This window comes from Prionailurus bengalensis, chromosome C1 (genome assembly GCF_016509475.1).
Source record: "Prionailurus bengalensis isolate Pbe53 chromosome C1, Fcat_Pben_1.1_paternal_pri, whole genome shotgun sequence".
NCBI lineage: Eukaryota > Metazoa > Chordata > Mammalia > Carnivora > Felidae > Prionailurus > Prionailurus bengalensis.
The window spans coordinates 8,172,073-8,189,258 of NC_057345.1; the positions used below are offsets into that span (position 1 = coordinate 8,172,073).

At 49.8% G+C, this 17,186-nt stretch overlaps 1 protein-coding gene across 1 annotated transcript; it reads left to right on the forward strand.

Moving 5' to 3' along the window:
- Positions 1 to 4,015: 4,015 nt before the first annotated feature.
- Positions 4,016 to 14,641, forward strand: UBIAD1 (UbiA prenyltransferase domain containing 1). The gene is made up of 2 exons (XM_043573744.1): positions 4,016 to 4,893; positions 12,183 to 14,641. Exons 1-2 carry the CDS (start codon positions 4,368 to 4,370, stop codon positions 12,668 to 12,670), a joined length of 1,014 nt encoding a protein of 337 aa, XP_043429679.1. The 5' UTR covers positions 4,016 to 4,367; the 3' UTR covers positions 12,671 to 14,641.
- The last annotated feature ends 2,545 nt before the right edge of the window (positions 14,642 to 17,186 follow it).

A 17,186-nucleotide genomic window follows, 5' to 3' on the forward strand; every position in this document is an offset into this window, starting at 1 on the left:
GAGGGCGGACTTCTAGGGCTGAGGACCAATCGCCAGGCGCAAGGAGAAGATGGACTGGAAGGCAGACCAATAAAAATGAAGGAGAAGTGAGGCCTGGGACCCGGCTTCTCTAGGGGGCGGGGCCTGTTCAAATAGACAAACCACGCGGCCAGTGGCAGACGAAAGGAGGCTTAAAAGAGGACTGCGTCCACTTGGGAGAACCAATCGCTCGTGAGTTGATTTCTGCCACTTCCACGCGCACATCCGGTGCATCGCTACTATTATTCCCCGCTGCATCGACACTGTGGCCGTCCGGATCCTGGTGTGTGGGTACCGCTGTAACCAGGGTGTGAGCGACGTGGTGCCCTGTCTTTAAGAGAGCAAAGATGTAGAACTTTGGGACCAGCGCTAATTATGCACCCGTGATTTCTCTTCTTTGAAATGCAATGTGCGTTTAAAAGCGTTTTTAGTTAGAATTTCCCAGTTTTCCAAAATTACCTAGCTCACAAGATCATTCCCATAACCAAGTTTTAACTGAATGACCTACTCCTAAATAAATACTTTCAAAGCAACATCACTTAAAAACATCCAGGGGCTCCTGGGTAGTTCAGGGGGTGGAGCCTGTGACTCTTGATCTAGGATCCTGAGTTCAAGCCCCACCTTGGATGTGGAGCTTACTTTAAAAAATTAAAATAATTAATTAAAAACATATTTTCAAACAGTCAATGGCAAAAATGGCATTTGACGGCATTGGGCTCCTCGCTGACAGTGCGGAACCTGCTTGGGATTTTCTCTTTCTCTGCCCCCTCCCTGCTTGTGTAGGTGCGCTCGCGCTCTCTCTCTCTCTCTCTCTCTCTCAAAATAAACATTTTTAAAAATACAAGCTGTACAACAATAGAAGTATAATATAACCCCTTATGAAGCATTTATATATTTCTTATGTGTCTATTCAGGGCGGGGGTGGGGGAGGGATATGCAACTAAGATGCAATGAAATACGGAGAGGGCATATTTTTTCCTTTATCCATTACCATCAATTACTTGTGTAACAAAAAGAAGTGTCTAAAATACCATATGACCTCACTCATTTGTGGAATTTAAGAAGCAAAACAGATAAACATATGGAAAGAAGGAGAGAGAGGGAAACAAATCATAAGAGACTCTTTAGGATAGAGAACAAACTGAGGGTTGATGGAGGAAGGTGGATGGGGGATGGGCTAAATGGGTGATGGGTAGTAAGGAAGGCACTTGCAATGAGCCTTGGGTGTTGGATGCTAAGTGATAAATCACTAAATTCTACTCCTGAAAACAATATTATATGATATGTTAACTAACTAGAATTTATTTTTTTTTAATTTTTTTTCCAACGTTTATTTATTTTGGGGACAGAGAGAGACAGAGCATGAACGGGGGAGGGGCAGAGAGAGAGGGAGACACGGAATCGGAAACAGGCTCCAGGCTCTGAGCCATCAGCCCAGAGCCTGACGCGGGGCTCGAACTCACGGACCGCGAGATCGTGACCTGGCTGAAGTCGGACGCTTAACCGACTGCGCCACCCAGGCGCCCCTAGAATTTAGATAAAAATTTGAAAGGAAAGAAAGAAGTGTCCATTGTAGATATTTAAGTTTCCAGAAGTTCTGAAATGCCAAATTAAAGAGGTTTGGCAATATTCTGTGGCTAACAAAACACGTTGGCAGATTCTCTTTTTATACGTACTCCTATTTTCCCTTTTGGTTACTATCTGTACTGTTCTGCACTTTTAACAATTTTAGTAGATCTTGGAGATGTTTCTTAGTTTATAGAAAGCTCCCTTGTTCTTTTGTTATTATATAGATACATAGTATTTCATCACATGGACGTATGGTAATTTATTTTTCCAGTCCTCTGTTGATGGACACTTGTATTCTTGCTATTACTAATGATGCAGCAAAGAATGCTTTTGTACATATATAATATTTCCCCTGGAAGCTATACCAAATAAATACCCAGAAATCAGATTACAGGGTCAGAGGGTAAATGCATGTATAATTGACAGACATTGCCATATTGTTCTTATAAGGGAGGTACTAATTTTCATTTCCACCTGCAATATATGAGATTTTTGCCACCCTAAGTTGTGATAAGGCCCTGTTTTCTAACTAACAATCACATGGTTTTATAACAACAGTAAGCAATACATATGTAGGTGTCTTTTCAGTTTACGAAGAGCTTTCTTATCATGTTAAAATGGTAAGTAATATTTATTGAGCACTTACAAAGTATCAGGCATTTTGGTAGACATTATAAAGTGGTGGTTAAAAGCAGCCTGGAGTCTAACTGAATCTGAAACTTTGCTCCAACATTTACTAGCTATACGACCAGGTACTTAATCTCTTTATACCTATTTATTTATCATAAAACCAAAGAGATTATAATGCACTTACCTCCGTAAGTAGTGTGGTGGGGTTAAATGCTAACATATGTAAAGTACCTAAAACCCTCTATGACGCATGTGAGCAGTCAATAAATTCTATCACTGTTATTCTTGAACATTGAGGCATTCAACATTCTTGACCTGGGAGGCATGTTGTTGTATATTGTTCAGACTTTACACGTGAGTAAACTGAGATAGAGAGGGATTAGGTTATAGAATTGGTAAACGATGGAGCCAGGGTTTTGATATATCTGCTTCTTCCTCTTGTCCAACTTGGCATCAGAGGACACTTGGGTCTGGCCAGCATCACAGGTATGTGTTAGGTAGTAGAGATGTAAATATTTAACAACTAGCTAGCTGATAAGGTGGGGGTGGGGGGAGGGACATGTTGGTATGTTTGTATGTACAAGGGCTGGCTTTGGGGCTGTGTGAGGTTGTATTGCTCTTAATGAAACTCTTAATGCTTTTTGACCAAGGGGCTGCACATTTTTATTTTGCACTAGGCACCAAAATTATGGAGTCTGTCCCGCATCCATATATGCTACGTGCATATTATAACTGTCACCAATATAAAGGATGTATCTAGCACGTAACTTCTAAGTAATAATAAAATGCACAATGCTTTCCATTGCAAATTCCATATGGCCAATTGATTCTAATAGGATGCGTCTTTGGGATATCATATAGCCTCCCAAGCTGGGAGAGATGAGTGGTAGCCCGTCATTATATCATATTTCCACAATGCGATAGACAACAGACAAAAGAAACAAATGGTAACATGGAGTGAGATAATTGGGAAGTAATGAGTTTTGTTAACTTTGTTTTAAATATAATTTATCTAATTGTAAGTTTGTACAATTTAATTTTTAATAATGGCTGTGCTTAATGACGGGCTCAGAAAATTCCTGAAAATTTAACAGTTGGCTCCCTCCAGCCAGAATGAGCTACAGCTATGGCCCATAAGCTTCCAGAAGGCGGGCAATGAAGAGCCAAAGCTGGCCACCAGACAGAGTGGGGAGGAAGACGGTTATTTGCATGAATAAGTGAGTAACCTAGAGTATGGATAAAAAGGCAGGCAGGACAGTACATGGCAAATGGTAATCGTTCACAATAAAAAGCGGGAATTATTGCCGTGGTGATTATTACTAGAGCTAATAATTTCTTAGATATCATTTCCCATTTCAGAGCTTCGTTTCCCATTTAAAAAGTGGGAGGTAATTCTACCTGTTTCATTGCCCTCAATGCCCTCCCTGATTTTTGTCCATTTTGTTCACTGCTGCCTAGCATAGTAAGTGCTCAATAAATACTCGTTGAATGAAAAAAATGAGTGAGTCCTATTTTGGTGAATGGAAGCTCTAGGTAAGTTCCTGTGATACTGAGGCTGTTTCCTGCGAGTCTGGGGGTAGCTGAGGACCTCGGACCCCCGGCGGGAGAGGGGCTTGGCCGCGGGGTCGCCGCTCCGCCCCGGCCCGCCAGGCCCCGCCCCGGCCCGCCAGGCCCCGCCCCGGCCCGCCAGGCCCCGCCCCGGCCCGCCAGGCCCCGCCCCCGCCCCCGCCCCCGCCCCCGGCCCCGCCCCGGCCCCGGCCCCGCCCCGGCCCCGGCCCCGCCAGCGCCGGCCCGGCCGGCTCGGTCGGTCCCTGTTTCCGGGCGGGCCTTCGGAGGCTGGCGCACAAGATGGCGGCTCCAGTATCCTAAGGCGTGTGGCCGCAGTTCGGCCTTGGGCTCTAGCCGCGGACTGAGGTCCAGAGACAGGTTTCGCCCAGGTGACAGGAGGTCGGGGCGGTGCCGTCGGGCCTCGTGGGCTGCCTGGTCGGCTCGGTGCTGCCCCCGGGGCCCGCCGCCTCCCCAGCCTTGCCCCGGGGCGGAATCGAAGGAAGGTCAGGTCCGGCCGCCCCGCCCCTCTTCGCCGCTGAGCCTCGGTAGCTGTGCCGTGGGTGGCTCACTATTAACTTTGGCTTCAGCCACGTGCAGCTTCCATGGCGGCCTCTCAGGTTCCGGGGGAGATTAACATACAGGCGGGAGAGACGGCCAAGGTCGGGGACAGGGACCTGCTGGGGAACGACTGTCCGGAGCAGGACAGGCTTCCCCAACGCTCCTGGAGGCAGAAATGCGCCTCCTACGTGCTGGCCCTGCGGCCTTGGAGCTTCAGTGCCTCACTTACCCCGGTGGCCTTGGGCAGTGCCCTGGCCTACAGATCCCAGGGCGTCCTGGATCCCAGGCTGCTGGTGGGTTGTGCCGTGGCCGTCCTTGCCGTGCATGGGGCTGGCAATTTGGTCAACACTTACTATGACTTTTCCAAGGGCATTGACCACAAAAAGAGTGATGACAGGACCCTGGTGGACCGAATCTTGGAGCCCCAGGATGTTGTCCGGTTTGGAGTCTTCCTCTACACTCTGGGCTGTGTCTGTGCCGCTTGTCTCTACTACCTGTCCCCTCTGAAACTGGAGCACTTGGCTCTCATCTACTTTGGAGGCCTGTCTGGCTCCTTTCTCTACACGGGAGGTAAGAATTGGCCTGTTTTCCTGGCTGCATGTACGGGAAACTGCTGATTTGCATCGGAGTTTCAGGGCTGGAGAAGAGGTTCCAAAGGTTCTTCTCTGAGTTAGGCCATTTATGTGAAACCTGTAACGTGTAGGTCATGTGGACTTTTTGAAAACAGTAGTGACTTGAGAAGATCCCAGCTTGGCTTAGGGATGGTAGGAATCACAGAATCACGTGTATGTAAATTTTTCTATTTGGTTTTCTTTCGATGGTCGTATCTTAGGAGGCCACGGTTTCAAATTTTAGAGGAATTAAATTTGAAGAACTCAGAATTATACAGCTAATTACTGGCAGCTAGTTTGCTGTGTGACTCCTTACAACAGGCTGATTAAGGTAGTGATGGGCAGGTGGTCAAGTCCTACGTATTGAGCACCTATTATGTGCCAAGCACTGTTCTGTGTGAACCCAGGAGTCGCAGATCCCTGCCCTTGTGGAAGTTATTTCATAGATCTTGAGGAGACCTGGAAAATAAAAACAATAAATTATATTTAGGATGACCAATGTCCTGGTTTGCTCAGGACTTGAGGTGGTTCCCAAGATGCTGGACTTTTGGTGTTGAAATCGGGAAAGTTGCAGGTAAGCCCCGATGAGTTGGTACCCTGGTCATCGTATATGAAAATATTATTAGTGCTATGGGGAAAATGTAAGTAGGGCAAGGAAGGAGGGCATAGCTGACGGTTTGAAGTAGTTTGATCAGGGTAGGCCTCATTAAAAAGGTAATGTGAGCACAGATAGAAGGAAGTTGGCTAAGCATGTATCTAGAGGAGGGATGTTTCAAATCTTGGAATAGCAGTTACCAAAGGCCTTAAGGCAGGAGTGTGCTTCAAAGTTTAAGGAACCACAAGAGTCCGGTATTGAGTGAGGGAGTGAGTAAAAAGGTAAAACCAGAGAGAAGTATGTTTGGGGAGGCAGAGAAGCACAGAGATTATGGAGACCTTCATGTTTTAAAAGAATCAGTCTGGGTGTGGTATTGAGAACGGGTAAAGGTGAGTGGGCGAGGACGGAAGCAAAAAGGTGAGGCTGTTCGGCAATCCAGGCAAGAGAGGTTTGGTGGCCTGGATGAGGGTGGTAGTGGAGAAGGGAGGACGTAGTCAGATTCTGAATATATTTGGAAGGTGAACAGGGTTTGCTGATGGATGAGATACAAGGCAGGAGAGAGACAGGGGAATCCAACATAACTCAGAGGTTTGGGCCTGAGCACTTGAAATGATGGACTCGATGTCAAGGGAGCTAGAGAAGGATGAAGACAGGTTTGGGGGGGTGGGGAGAAAACTGGGAGACTGGCTTGGGACATCTTAATGTATTAGATCTCCAAGTGGAGATGTCAGATGGCTGGCCGGATATAAGCACCTGAGTTCCAAGGAGAAGCCTAAACTGTAGATGCAGATATTTGGGAGTCTCTGGCACAGAGATAAAGTTGTGTGACTGGATGAGATCACCAGAGGAAAGAGTGGTGATAGAGACCCATGGAGACCAGGACTGCGACCTGGGGCACTCTGATGGGAAGAGGGGGAGAGAAGAAGGAAGGGGTGGGGAGACTATGACAGAGCAACCAGCTGTGAACAGCTCTGTGAAGGAAATCAGTAGGGTGCTGTGGTAGACCGTGCATGGGGCGGTGGTGAAGAGGCCCTTGAAGGATAAGGAGCAAGCTACAGGGCAGAGTAACTGGGTCTGATTTGGGAGCGAGTCCTTCAGGGCTGGAGGAGTAGCGCATGCTAATGCCCTGGGGTCAGGGAGAGCTCAGCGTGCTTTAGGATCCATGAAAGGCCAGTGTGATTGAGAGGGGGAGCGAGGTACTGTTGGGGAGGCCACTCAGGGCTGGATCATTCTGGCCTCACAGGGCCTCTGGCTCCCCTGCTAGTTAGTTGTTCCTTACTCCCAGCCTCCAGCTTCAGTCCTTGGACCCCTTTCCTCTAACTCCATCCACTCTCCGGCTGCTTTTAGCCAGTCTCATGGCTTCATATGCCATCTGTTAACCTGGTGACTCTCAAAGGTGTTCCTCTGTTCCAGATTTCTCCACTCAACCCCAGACTCGCCTAACTTCTCCCTCAGTAGCTTCTCCCCAAGATCTCACAGGCATCTCAAGCCCGTTGTGTCTGAAACCAAAGCCCTGATCGCCCCTAAGAATCCTGTCCTGCTCCCCACCTCTCCCCATCTCATTCCGTGGCAGCTTCCTCCTTCCAGTTCTTCAGGCTAAAAGTCACGGGCATCATCCTTGGCCCTTCCTTCTCCCATCCAGTCCATCAGCAAATCCTGTTGACTCCACTTTCAAAATGCATTTGGGATCTGGCTGCGTCCCACCACCTCCGGCCACCGCTGTCGTCTCCTCAAAAATGGCAGCAGGTTCTTTATCGATATGCCTTTCAGGGTGCTCCCAAATCAGAGCTGGAGTAGTCCTGTGAAAACATAAGGCAGCTACATCAGTCCTCTGCTCAGAATTTTCTAATGGCTCCCATCTTGTTCAGAGGAAAGGCCGGGGTCCTCACAGTGAGCCCCAGGACAGTGCCTTATCTGTTTCCCTCTCCCCTCCCTCCAGCTCTCTGACCTGCCCCCTTCTTCCTTCCTGCTCATCATGCTCCAGCCACACTGTCCTCTTGGCTCTTTCTGGTGCAGGCAGGACATGCTGTACCTTTGTAGATCCTTTTCCTTGGCTTGGAACCCCCTTACTCCTTCTGTCTGCTGGATTCAGTTTCTGACCTCCTCCACCCATTTGCTCACATATCTGCTGTTTTGTGAGGCTTTACTTTCTACCCTGTTTAAAATTACAATACAAAGTTTTTGCAGCAGATAAAAATAAAAGTAAAGTAAAATAAAAGTGCCTGCACACACACACACACACACACACACACACACACCCTGTGTTTTCCCCCAAAGTACCTTTCCTATTTTCTGTTTTCCTTCACAGCACATACTACTCCTTTTTACAAATTTTTATTTTTTTTTATTTTAGAGAGCATGAGCAGGGGAGGGGACAGAGAGAGAGAGAGGGCGGGGGGGGAGAGAATCTTAAGCAGGCTCCATGCTCAGTGCAGAGCCCAGAGTAGGGCTCGATCCCACGACCCTGGGATCGTGACCTGAGCTGAAATCAAGAGTCAGACGCTCAACTGACTGAGCCACCTAGACGCCCCACAGTTCATACTACTTCTAACATACCAGACTTTGTTAATTGTCTTCCCCTTAAAACTGTAAGCTCCCTGGGATTAGGGATTTGGATCTCTGTTCTTTCTGAACGCGTGGGGCGCCCAGAACACTGCCTGGCATATACTCAGTACTTAATATCCATTGAATGAACAAACGGGGAGACACAGAAAAGTATTGAGCATATTATGTAATGATATGATTTATGTTTTGTTTTTTTTTTAAACCATTGGCGTTTATTGATATAATTTGCTTACCGTGAAATGCACAGATCTCAAGTGTTACCGTTTGAGGAATTTCGACAAATGCAGGCAGTTGTATAACCCACACCCTGTCATGATACAGAACATTTCCGTGACTCAAAAACTTACTTCTCCATCAATTTCCACTCTCCCCAACCCTATCCAGAGGCCACCACTATTTGATTTCTTTCACATAGATTGTTTTGCCTGATCTGGAACCTTATATAAGTGGAATCACTCAGTATGAATCCTTGTGCCTGGTGTCTTTGCTCAGCGTGGTGGTCTTGAGTAGTTCCTTTTTAAGTGCTGAGTAGTATCCATTGTGTGGACATACCACAATTTGTTTATCCTTTCTCCTGTTCAGAGACATTTGGATTGTGTCCCTAGTTTGGCTTTTATGCCTGAGCATTCATGTTTAAGTGCCTGAGCATTCATGTTTTTTTTTTTTTTTAATTTTTTTAATGTTTATTTATTTTTGAGACAGAGAGAGACAGAGCATGAACAGGGGAGGGGCAGAGAGAGAGGGAGACACAGAATCGGAAACAGGCTCCAGGCTCTGAACCATCAGCCCAGAGCCCGATGCGGGGCTTGAACCCATGAACTGTGAGATCATGACCTGAGCCGAAGTCGGACGCTTAACCGACTGAGCCACCCAGGCACCCCTGAGCATTCATGTTGAAGCCTTCCTCTGAATATTTGTTTTCATTTTTCTTGGATGAATGCCTAGGAATGGAATTGCTGGGGTCATAGGGTAGATGAATGTTGAACTTTATGGGAAGCTGCCAAAGCATTTTCTTTTCTTTCTTTTTTTTTTTTTTTAAGTAGGCTTTATGCCCCCTGGGGAGCCCGACGTGGGGCTTGAACTCATGACCACCCACCCCCACCCCCACCCCGAGATGAAGACCTGAGCCTCATGAGATCTAGAGTCGGGACGCCTAACCGACCGAGCCACCCAGGCGCCCTGCCAAAGCGTTTTCTAAAGTGGTTGTACTATTACTTACATTCCCACTGGCAATGTTTAAGAGTTCCATTTACTCCACGTCCTTGCCAACATTTTGATTTATGTTCTAACAGATTCATTCTGGCCGCTGTGCGGAGAACTTATCCAGTCTTTCACTGTGTTGGCTCATTTGGAAAATGGTGGTGGGAAGGTCCGAGGTGGGCCGCATTCTGAAGCAGGTGGAGCACGTGAACCCTGGGCCATACGTCCGTCCGACTCTTAGGAAGCAGCTTTCTCCCCAAGGGCTCTATCGTTTTCTTGTGTCAGATAACCTCAAGAAGGCTACCAGACCTGTCTCAGCTCTCGAGTGGGTTTGTGGTTGGTTTTTGTGTGGGACCTGTTCAAGGTGGGGGCCTATCTTTGCAGGCCCAGGTTTCATTCCACGTTGCTCACATCGCTTTTGCCCGGTGATCGAAGGGGATGTTCTTGGGTAATCTAGCCAGCTGTCAAGGCTGTAGAGCTGTTGTGTCTTCTTCCGTAGCTACAGCCCTGACATCCACCTGGAGAGCTGGGCATGTAAGCAAAAGAAGAGTGGGCAGCTGGTGGAGAAGCATGCCGGGTCCCTGCTGGGAGCCTTCCTGCCTGGCATCTTCCTTGGGCAGAGGTTGTTCCCTCAACGTGTGAGATTCTGCAGGAGACATTGATTGGCTAACTTAGTACAGGAACCAGTGCTCTGCTTGAGAGAACCTCCTCCCGGAGGGCATGTCCTCAGAGGACTTCCCACAACACTGCTTGGGGAGTGCGGAATTCGTTTGCTGCATGTTGGCGGGTACCGGGGGCCACGGCTATGGCAACACTTCCCTGGGGACGCTTCAGTCTAAAGAACCAAGGGTGGTCATTTAGCACCAAAGCACCCCAACTAAATGGAGGCGTTAGCTAATACTGTGGCGGCAGTCATCTTGCGATATATGAACGTAGGAAGTCTACACGTCGTAGACCTTACGCTTTCACTGTGTTCTAAGCCAGTTTTCTTTCAAGAAAGCTGGAAGAGAAACAGCCACAAAGAAGCCCAGCTACCAGTGTGAAGGTGACCTTGGGCTGAACCCATTCTTTGGCTGCCCTGGCCTTAGGTCATCTGCAGACCACCGTCCCTTATCGTTTTCGGCTGGTTAAAATGCAGTTGATGACCCAGTACTTTTCTTTGTCTCCTGATCCTGAGGCCACGCGTTGGAAGCTTGGTTAGATCGGGAGGTTTCCCAAGCTTCTGTGTGTGTGTGTGTGTGTGTGTGTGTGTGTGTGTGTGTGTACCATACCCCACCCACTCCATGCTGCCTCCCTCTGAGTGGGTCATTTTCCTTAACCTCAGCCCCAGCTCCAGGTGCTTGTTACTGTAGCTCTGTGTTCAGCCTTTGTGCCCACGTCGGGGAGCGAGCTGTGAACAAGCCAGACACCAGGCCCCGCCCTCGTGGAACTTCTGGTTTGAGGGGAGGATGCAGACTGAGTAATTAGAACCACGATGAACTTTATGAAGGGGGACATCTGGGGTGCCCTGGGAGCATATTGCAGGGGGACCGGCTGTGGCCTAGCGGGTGAGGAGGGGCTGTCTTGAGGAATGGTCTTTAAGGTCTTGAAGGGTGAGTAGGAGTCTGCCAGGCAAAGGCGGGGTGGTGTGCCTGAAGGCCTTGGGGAACCGACAGAAGTATGAGTGGAGGAGGAGGGGAGCTTAAGGTGAGGTGGGGAGGAGGGAGGCGGGGCCAGAGGGGTGCCCGTGAAGGATGCCGAGGACAGCTTGTGATAAGGGTTTTGAGGTGTATGTTGGAGGAAGGGCATGGTCAGATTATGTATTTTTTAAAATGTTTATTTATTTATTTTGAGAGAGAGCAAGCAAGGGAGGGGCAGAGGGGGGGAGAGAGAGAGAGAGAGAGAGAGAGAGAGAGAGAGAGAGAGAGAATCCCAAGCAGGCTCTGCCCTGATAGCTCAGAGTTTGACCTCATGAACTGTGAATTTATGATCTGAGCTGAAATCAAGGGTCTGATGCTTAACCAACTGAGCCACCCAGGTGCCTCAGGTCAGTATTTTGGAAGGACCCCTCTGGCTGCCCGTGAAGATTAGATCTGGGGGGGGGGGTTGTGGGGTCATAAGCATGGCTGTCACCATGTTCCAGGCATAGGATGACCATGACTCCTCTTTGGAGATGGGAGTGAGGCCAGATGGAGTGTGGCATCGCTGGAGAAAACTGGGCAGGTTCTGATGAAGTGGTTTAGACAGGATTTGAAGCGGGTTGGCAGTCCAGGAGGAGTTCACGGGGCGGGGGGAGGATTTAGTTTGAACTTCGTGGGGGAGGAGGAGTTGGGGGGGAGTTAGTTTGGACTTCACGGGAACCAGAGAAGGGAAGCAGCATGGGAGCCTCGTCTTAGCCGTTTTCCTCGTTACGTGGACGAAGGTTTCTTTATGTGGAGTTTGGGCACCATCAGATTTCACTGAGATTCGCTGCGGGTTTTCTAAACTAGAGGCTGTGGAAGAAGGAGGGAGAAAAGTAAGAGACTGGGATGGGCCTTCTGTGAGGTACTGACCGACAGAAGCGATGTCTCGCACGGGCCGGCGAAGGGAGAGAGAAACCAAAGTGGCCCGTGAGACCATTTAGACCCTCCGTGGGCTCCCCCGTTGAATCGCGTGTGGTGGGAGCCCACTGCTGTTTGTTGTAGGACTTTGCTGGGGGACAGTAGGAAGGAGAGCGTGGGGACGACCCGAAGCCCAACTGGGTGCTAAGGAGTGTTCCCTGCCCCTCTGTGTCACTGGAGACAACCTCAGGTGTGCTCCGGAGGGCAGGGAGCTCGCCGACTGCCTGTGGTCTCTGAGAACTCCCTGCTCCCGGCCATCCGTTTCCAGCCCTGGATCTCACACCTCCTCTCTGGGTCTTCTGGCCGTAGGAATCGGATTCAAGTACGTGGCCCTGGGAGACCTCGTCATCCTCATCACTTTCGGCCCGCTGGCCGTGATGTTCGCCTACGCCGTCCAGGTGGGGTCCCTGGCGGTCTTCCCCCTGGTCTACGCCATCCCCCTCGCCCTCAGCACCGAGGCCATTCTCCACTCCAACAACACCAGGGACGTGGAATCCGACAGGGAGGCCGGCATCGTGACGCTCGCCATCCTCATCGGCCCCACCTTCTCCTACGTGCTCTACAACACGCTGCTCTTCCTGCCCTACCTGATCTTCAGCATCCTGGCCACACGCTGCAGCATCAGCCTGGCCCTGCCCCTGCTCACCATTCCCATGGCCTTCTCCCTGGAGAGACAGTTCCGGAGCCAGGCTTTCAACAAACTGCCCCAGAGGACTGCCAAACTCAACCTCCTGCTGGGGCTCTTCTACGTCTTTGGCATCATCCTGGCCCCAGCGGGCAGTCTGCCCAAACTCTGAGGGTCCCGGGAGCCCTCCCCACCCCCGTCCGTGCCCCCTCATCTTAGAGTGTGTTTGTCGAAGGCAGAGAATCACAGGAGGGAGGCTGATTTGGCAGTGAGGGGCCTAAGGATGGCTTCTGAACTCCCACCTTTTTTCTAATTATTATGCTTTTAAAGATAAGGTTTGTTTTTGTGTTATTCGGTTTGATGGTGACTCTTGGAACCACTTGTATCAGAAGGTGAACTGGAAGCATGGCCCTTGTTTTATTTATAATTTCCACTAGGGGGTGCTGTTGGGTCACTTTAAAGTGGATTCAAAGGCCCTAAGATTTTGTGAAGGAGCCACCAGGTTGGCCTCCGGTCCTGAAGAGCCCTTGTAACTGGGCTCCTCCTTGCTCCATTGACACGCAGCCAGCTTCCTCCCGGTGTGCTGGTCTTGCAGGATGCGCTGGCGATCGGTGCTGGGCCCCGGGACACAGGAGCATCCGTCTCTTACCCTGAGCCCTTGCGTCCTAAAATACACTGCTTGAGAGAGAGTCCCTCGTTAGCAGTCCAGCGTGGCTCCCAGCTGTGTGCCTGGGTTGTGTGTCAGGCGCGTTTGTCCTTTGTCCCCCCTTTCACTTATTGCCACAGCTGAGCGTCCTGCAGCAAGATAGTCAAGCTGAGGGCTGGGAAAGGAAAAAACAAAAAAACAAAAAAAACAAAAACCCACCCTGGAGGCAGCTGAGAAAATCACTCTGCTTTTGGATAGAATTTGGTGGGGCAGCTGTTTTCCCTGTATAGAATCTACTGGAATGACTCCAGCCCTTTCAGTAGCTATTAGGAGCCCTGAAATTGTAGAGGCACCGTCCTTGCAGACTCCTTAAAGCCCACAAGGCCGCCTCTTCCCCCACCTATTGCCTTTCCTGATGCTCCCCTGTGCCCACCCCCCATTTCTGTCCGGTTCCCATTTGTGCGTCTCCTGTCCTTGCAGCCTGACTGTTTGGGTAGCAGCTTAGCAGCTGAGTTGAGGACAGTTGTCACTTTCCACAGAGCCCCAGGGAAATCAGCTCTTCCCTGAACGAATAAGCCGACAGACACAGTCCTGACCCTGTTCAGCCGGAAGAAGGGCCCTGCCGGAGAAGGAACCGTGTCTTCGTCTTTGAAGACAGATGAGCAGCATTGACCCCGCTGCTCCCAAAGGCTTCAGTGGCCTTGTGCAGAGATCATTTGTGCCCAGGATTGGGGAATTCCAATGCTGCTTTTCACTTCATTGCCTGCAAAGTGTAATTTCTGGGCTACAGTTGCCCAGTTGCATTTGGTCCAAGACTGAAATAGATTGAGACCGTCATCATCATGCTTTTCCGTTGTGATTACAGCAGACTTTCAGATAGGTGATTCAGGGGCCCGGCCTGCCAAAAATGACAAGAATTAGTTCTTCACCCTTAAAGTCAGGCTGATTATGAGTTGGCTCCTTAAGATTGGTCAGTCTACTTGGGGAAAAAACATACTTGGAAATTGCAAACGTTCCTCCAAAGTTAAAGGTGGTTTGACTGCAGAGCTCCGGGATCCTCGAATGGTGGTTAGAGCCCAGTGACGAGAAGGAAGGGCGGCCCTCCTCTCCTGCCATTCTTCCCAGCACCACTCTCGTTTTGACGCCAGGCTTGTGGCATTTTGGTGCTCATAGGGGTCCTGCCTTCAAAGATAGGCTCTCGTGACATCTCTTCAGAGCAGGCCATTCTCACACAGGGCTCACTCCGGTGGCCTCAGGACCAGAGCTCCCTGTATCCCCAGACCAGACCCACCTTTGCAAGCACACGTGTCGGGAGGTGACATCCGGCCTCTGCACTGCATCATGGTACAGATTTTAACGCGTATTTTTTTATATAAATGTTTCTAAAAGGCCGGATTTGGTGCCAGGTTTTATATACAGGTCACCATAATTTGTATTACACCCCCTGACTCCATGAAGGTTTTCTTTAGACTTGTTAATAAAAACGATGTCTTATCAGTTGTCTCTGCTTTTCTCCTACTTCCTGTCTTGCTGTGAACTGATTCATGAATCTCAGGAGGACAGCGCAGGAACACCGGGCCATTCGGCGGGGGGTGCGGGTGCGGCGCCTGGCCTCTGCCGACGAATCTGGATAGGGGTTTGGCCAGATTTGAGGGGCCTTTAGGAAAGACGGGAGGGACCGCTTAGAACCAGCCGGGCCAGGTCATCCTCACTTCCTCTGTCCTGTCCTGCATTCGTTTTCTGTTTCCTTGGTAGGGTCGCTGCGCTGATGGGTGGAGAACATGTAGTTGATAGAGGACATTTGGGTTTCAGCTGGCATTTGACGACGTGTCCCTAGGAACAGAGCAGAGATATGCAGACCGGATACCAGTCTAGTCAGAGGAATTTGTGGGAGACGGAACACACTGCGGGGAGAGAGCTGGCTGATGAGGGCGTCCTGCCAAGGGGCAAGGAGGCCTTTAGTGGCCCATGTGAGCCTGCCCTCTGCCCTCCACCCTCCAGCCGGCCGGATCCAACACCTGTCAATGACTGGAATTAGCCTAAATCGCAGGCTTTTTTTTTTTTTTTTTCAACGTTTTTATTTATTTTTGGGACAGAGAGAGACAGAGCATGAACGGGGGAGGGGCAGAGAGAGAGGGAGACGCAGAATCGGAAACAGGCTCCAGGCTCCGAGCCATCAGCCCAGAGCCTGACGCGGGGCTCGAACTCACGGACCGCGAGATCGTGACCTGGCTGAAGTCGGCCGCTTAACCGACTGCGCCACCCAGGCGCCCCTCGCAGGCTTTTTTAAACCTTGGAGGAAGAGCTTAGAAAATGGCTGACCGTTAGGATCCTCATAAATCGAAAGGCTGCTTTGATGGGTCAAAGGAGAAAATTCGCATGAATAAGTCTACTTGGGTCCCCAGATCAACTCGTGTGACGTCAGAAGGGGGAGATCCGTGGCGCGGCAGCAGTCGATGTGGTGGGTGTGAATTTTATCAACGACCCTGGGATACAATATCCCGTGCCTTTATTTCTGTGAGTCAGATTTATTCTGCTTCCCAAGGGGGTGGCTGGAAATTCAACCTCAGTCACCTGTTGGGCCCACTCCCATCCCTCTGGGATCACCCAGGACTCCTGGGTCTCGGGTGGGGGGAGCAGGAGGCCAGGGGTGTTGGCTGGGCGGGAAGCACCTGTTCGCTGCACAATCTAATAAGTCCACCTCCCCTGTTCAAAGCACTTCCTGCGTCTCCAGCCGTTGCAGGACCTTTGCCCAAAATCCCAACCCGGGGACTCCATGCTGGCTTCTTCTGGAGTGGGGCAATGAAATACATCACGTGTTATTAGTTTTTCCGTTGGTCCTGTGTTCAAACCAACACACCAAAATCTGAGCCCGTTACCTGGCCCGAAGGTCAGTTTGAGTCAGTAATGAGTTCTGGCTTCCGTCAAGGTTAATGTGATCCGAGGCAAATTAATAGGCGATTAGTGTCCAGAACAAGGAAAAGCGCAGGCCCTGCCATCCCTGTGTTGTTGGATTCTATATAGGGGGCTGGGTCCGTTTCTGAGCTCTTTTCCTTTCTTGTGTGTTTATTTTTATTCTTGATAGTCAATCTGGGGATGGGTCAAAAACATGCCATGGATAGAATACACTTGGATCTCAGCAAGGCATTTGGGAATACGGTATGAAATGAGAAATGGATGAAAATGCAGTCAGAGGAACTTTATTTCTGTGTGCACGTGCGTGTGTGTGTGTGCACGTGCGTGTGTGTTTTCACGCTGGTAACAGCTGCAGCAGAGATTTTATGTCCCCGGTATGGGAACTGCATTTTGAAGATAATGATTAACAGGCTGGATCTTGTCCCGAAAGCAATAGGCACACTGGCCAGGACACTTAGAACAATGTCGGCATGTCAAGGAGACTAACCAGAGGGATATGTGTGTGTGTGTGTGTGTGTGTGTGTGTGTGTGAGACTTCAAAGGTCAAACCTAGGACCAATGGATAGAAGTTAACATGGCCCCAAGTTTAAGCTCTTAGGTCAGGAAGAACTTTCCAGCCATTAGAGAAATTGGCAGGTGGGATATTCAAAACCTCACAGTAGTAGTGAGCTCCCTGTGACGAGAGGCATTCAAGTGAAGGATGGCTTGTCAGAAACAATGAAGCAAAGCCTTGGATGTCAGAGGGGTGGACAAGAAGACCTTAAGGGTCTCCCAATCCTGTGATAGAGTGGTTCTGTTTTTCTGGGATTTTCTCTCAAACCTGCTCCCAGGGGTTGGAAGGACAGAGGACAAGAAATATGTCACCACTTCCTCTCTGTGCTGTCAGATTGTTGTCTGTGTGCCTATTTTAGCAGGCACAGCTGTGATTAATGTTCCTCTTTTTAGAGAGTATACACACACGCACACACATACGTGCGCGCGCACACACGCACACAAAGAGTTGATTTTGCCCTTGAAGTGGAGTGGATGACAGCTCTGTTCCTCCGAGCCTCGCAGACCACTCTGCTGCTAATGGACTGTCAGCCTCTTTCATTCCGGGCTCGACTGTGTGCCGGCTGGTGTAAAA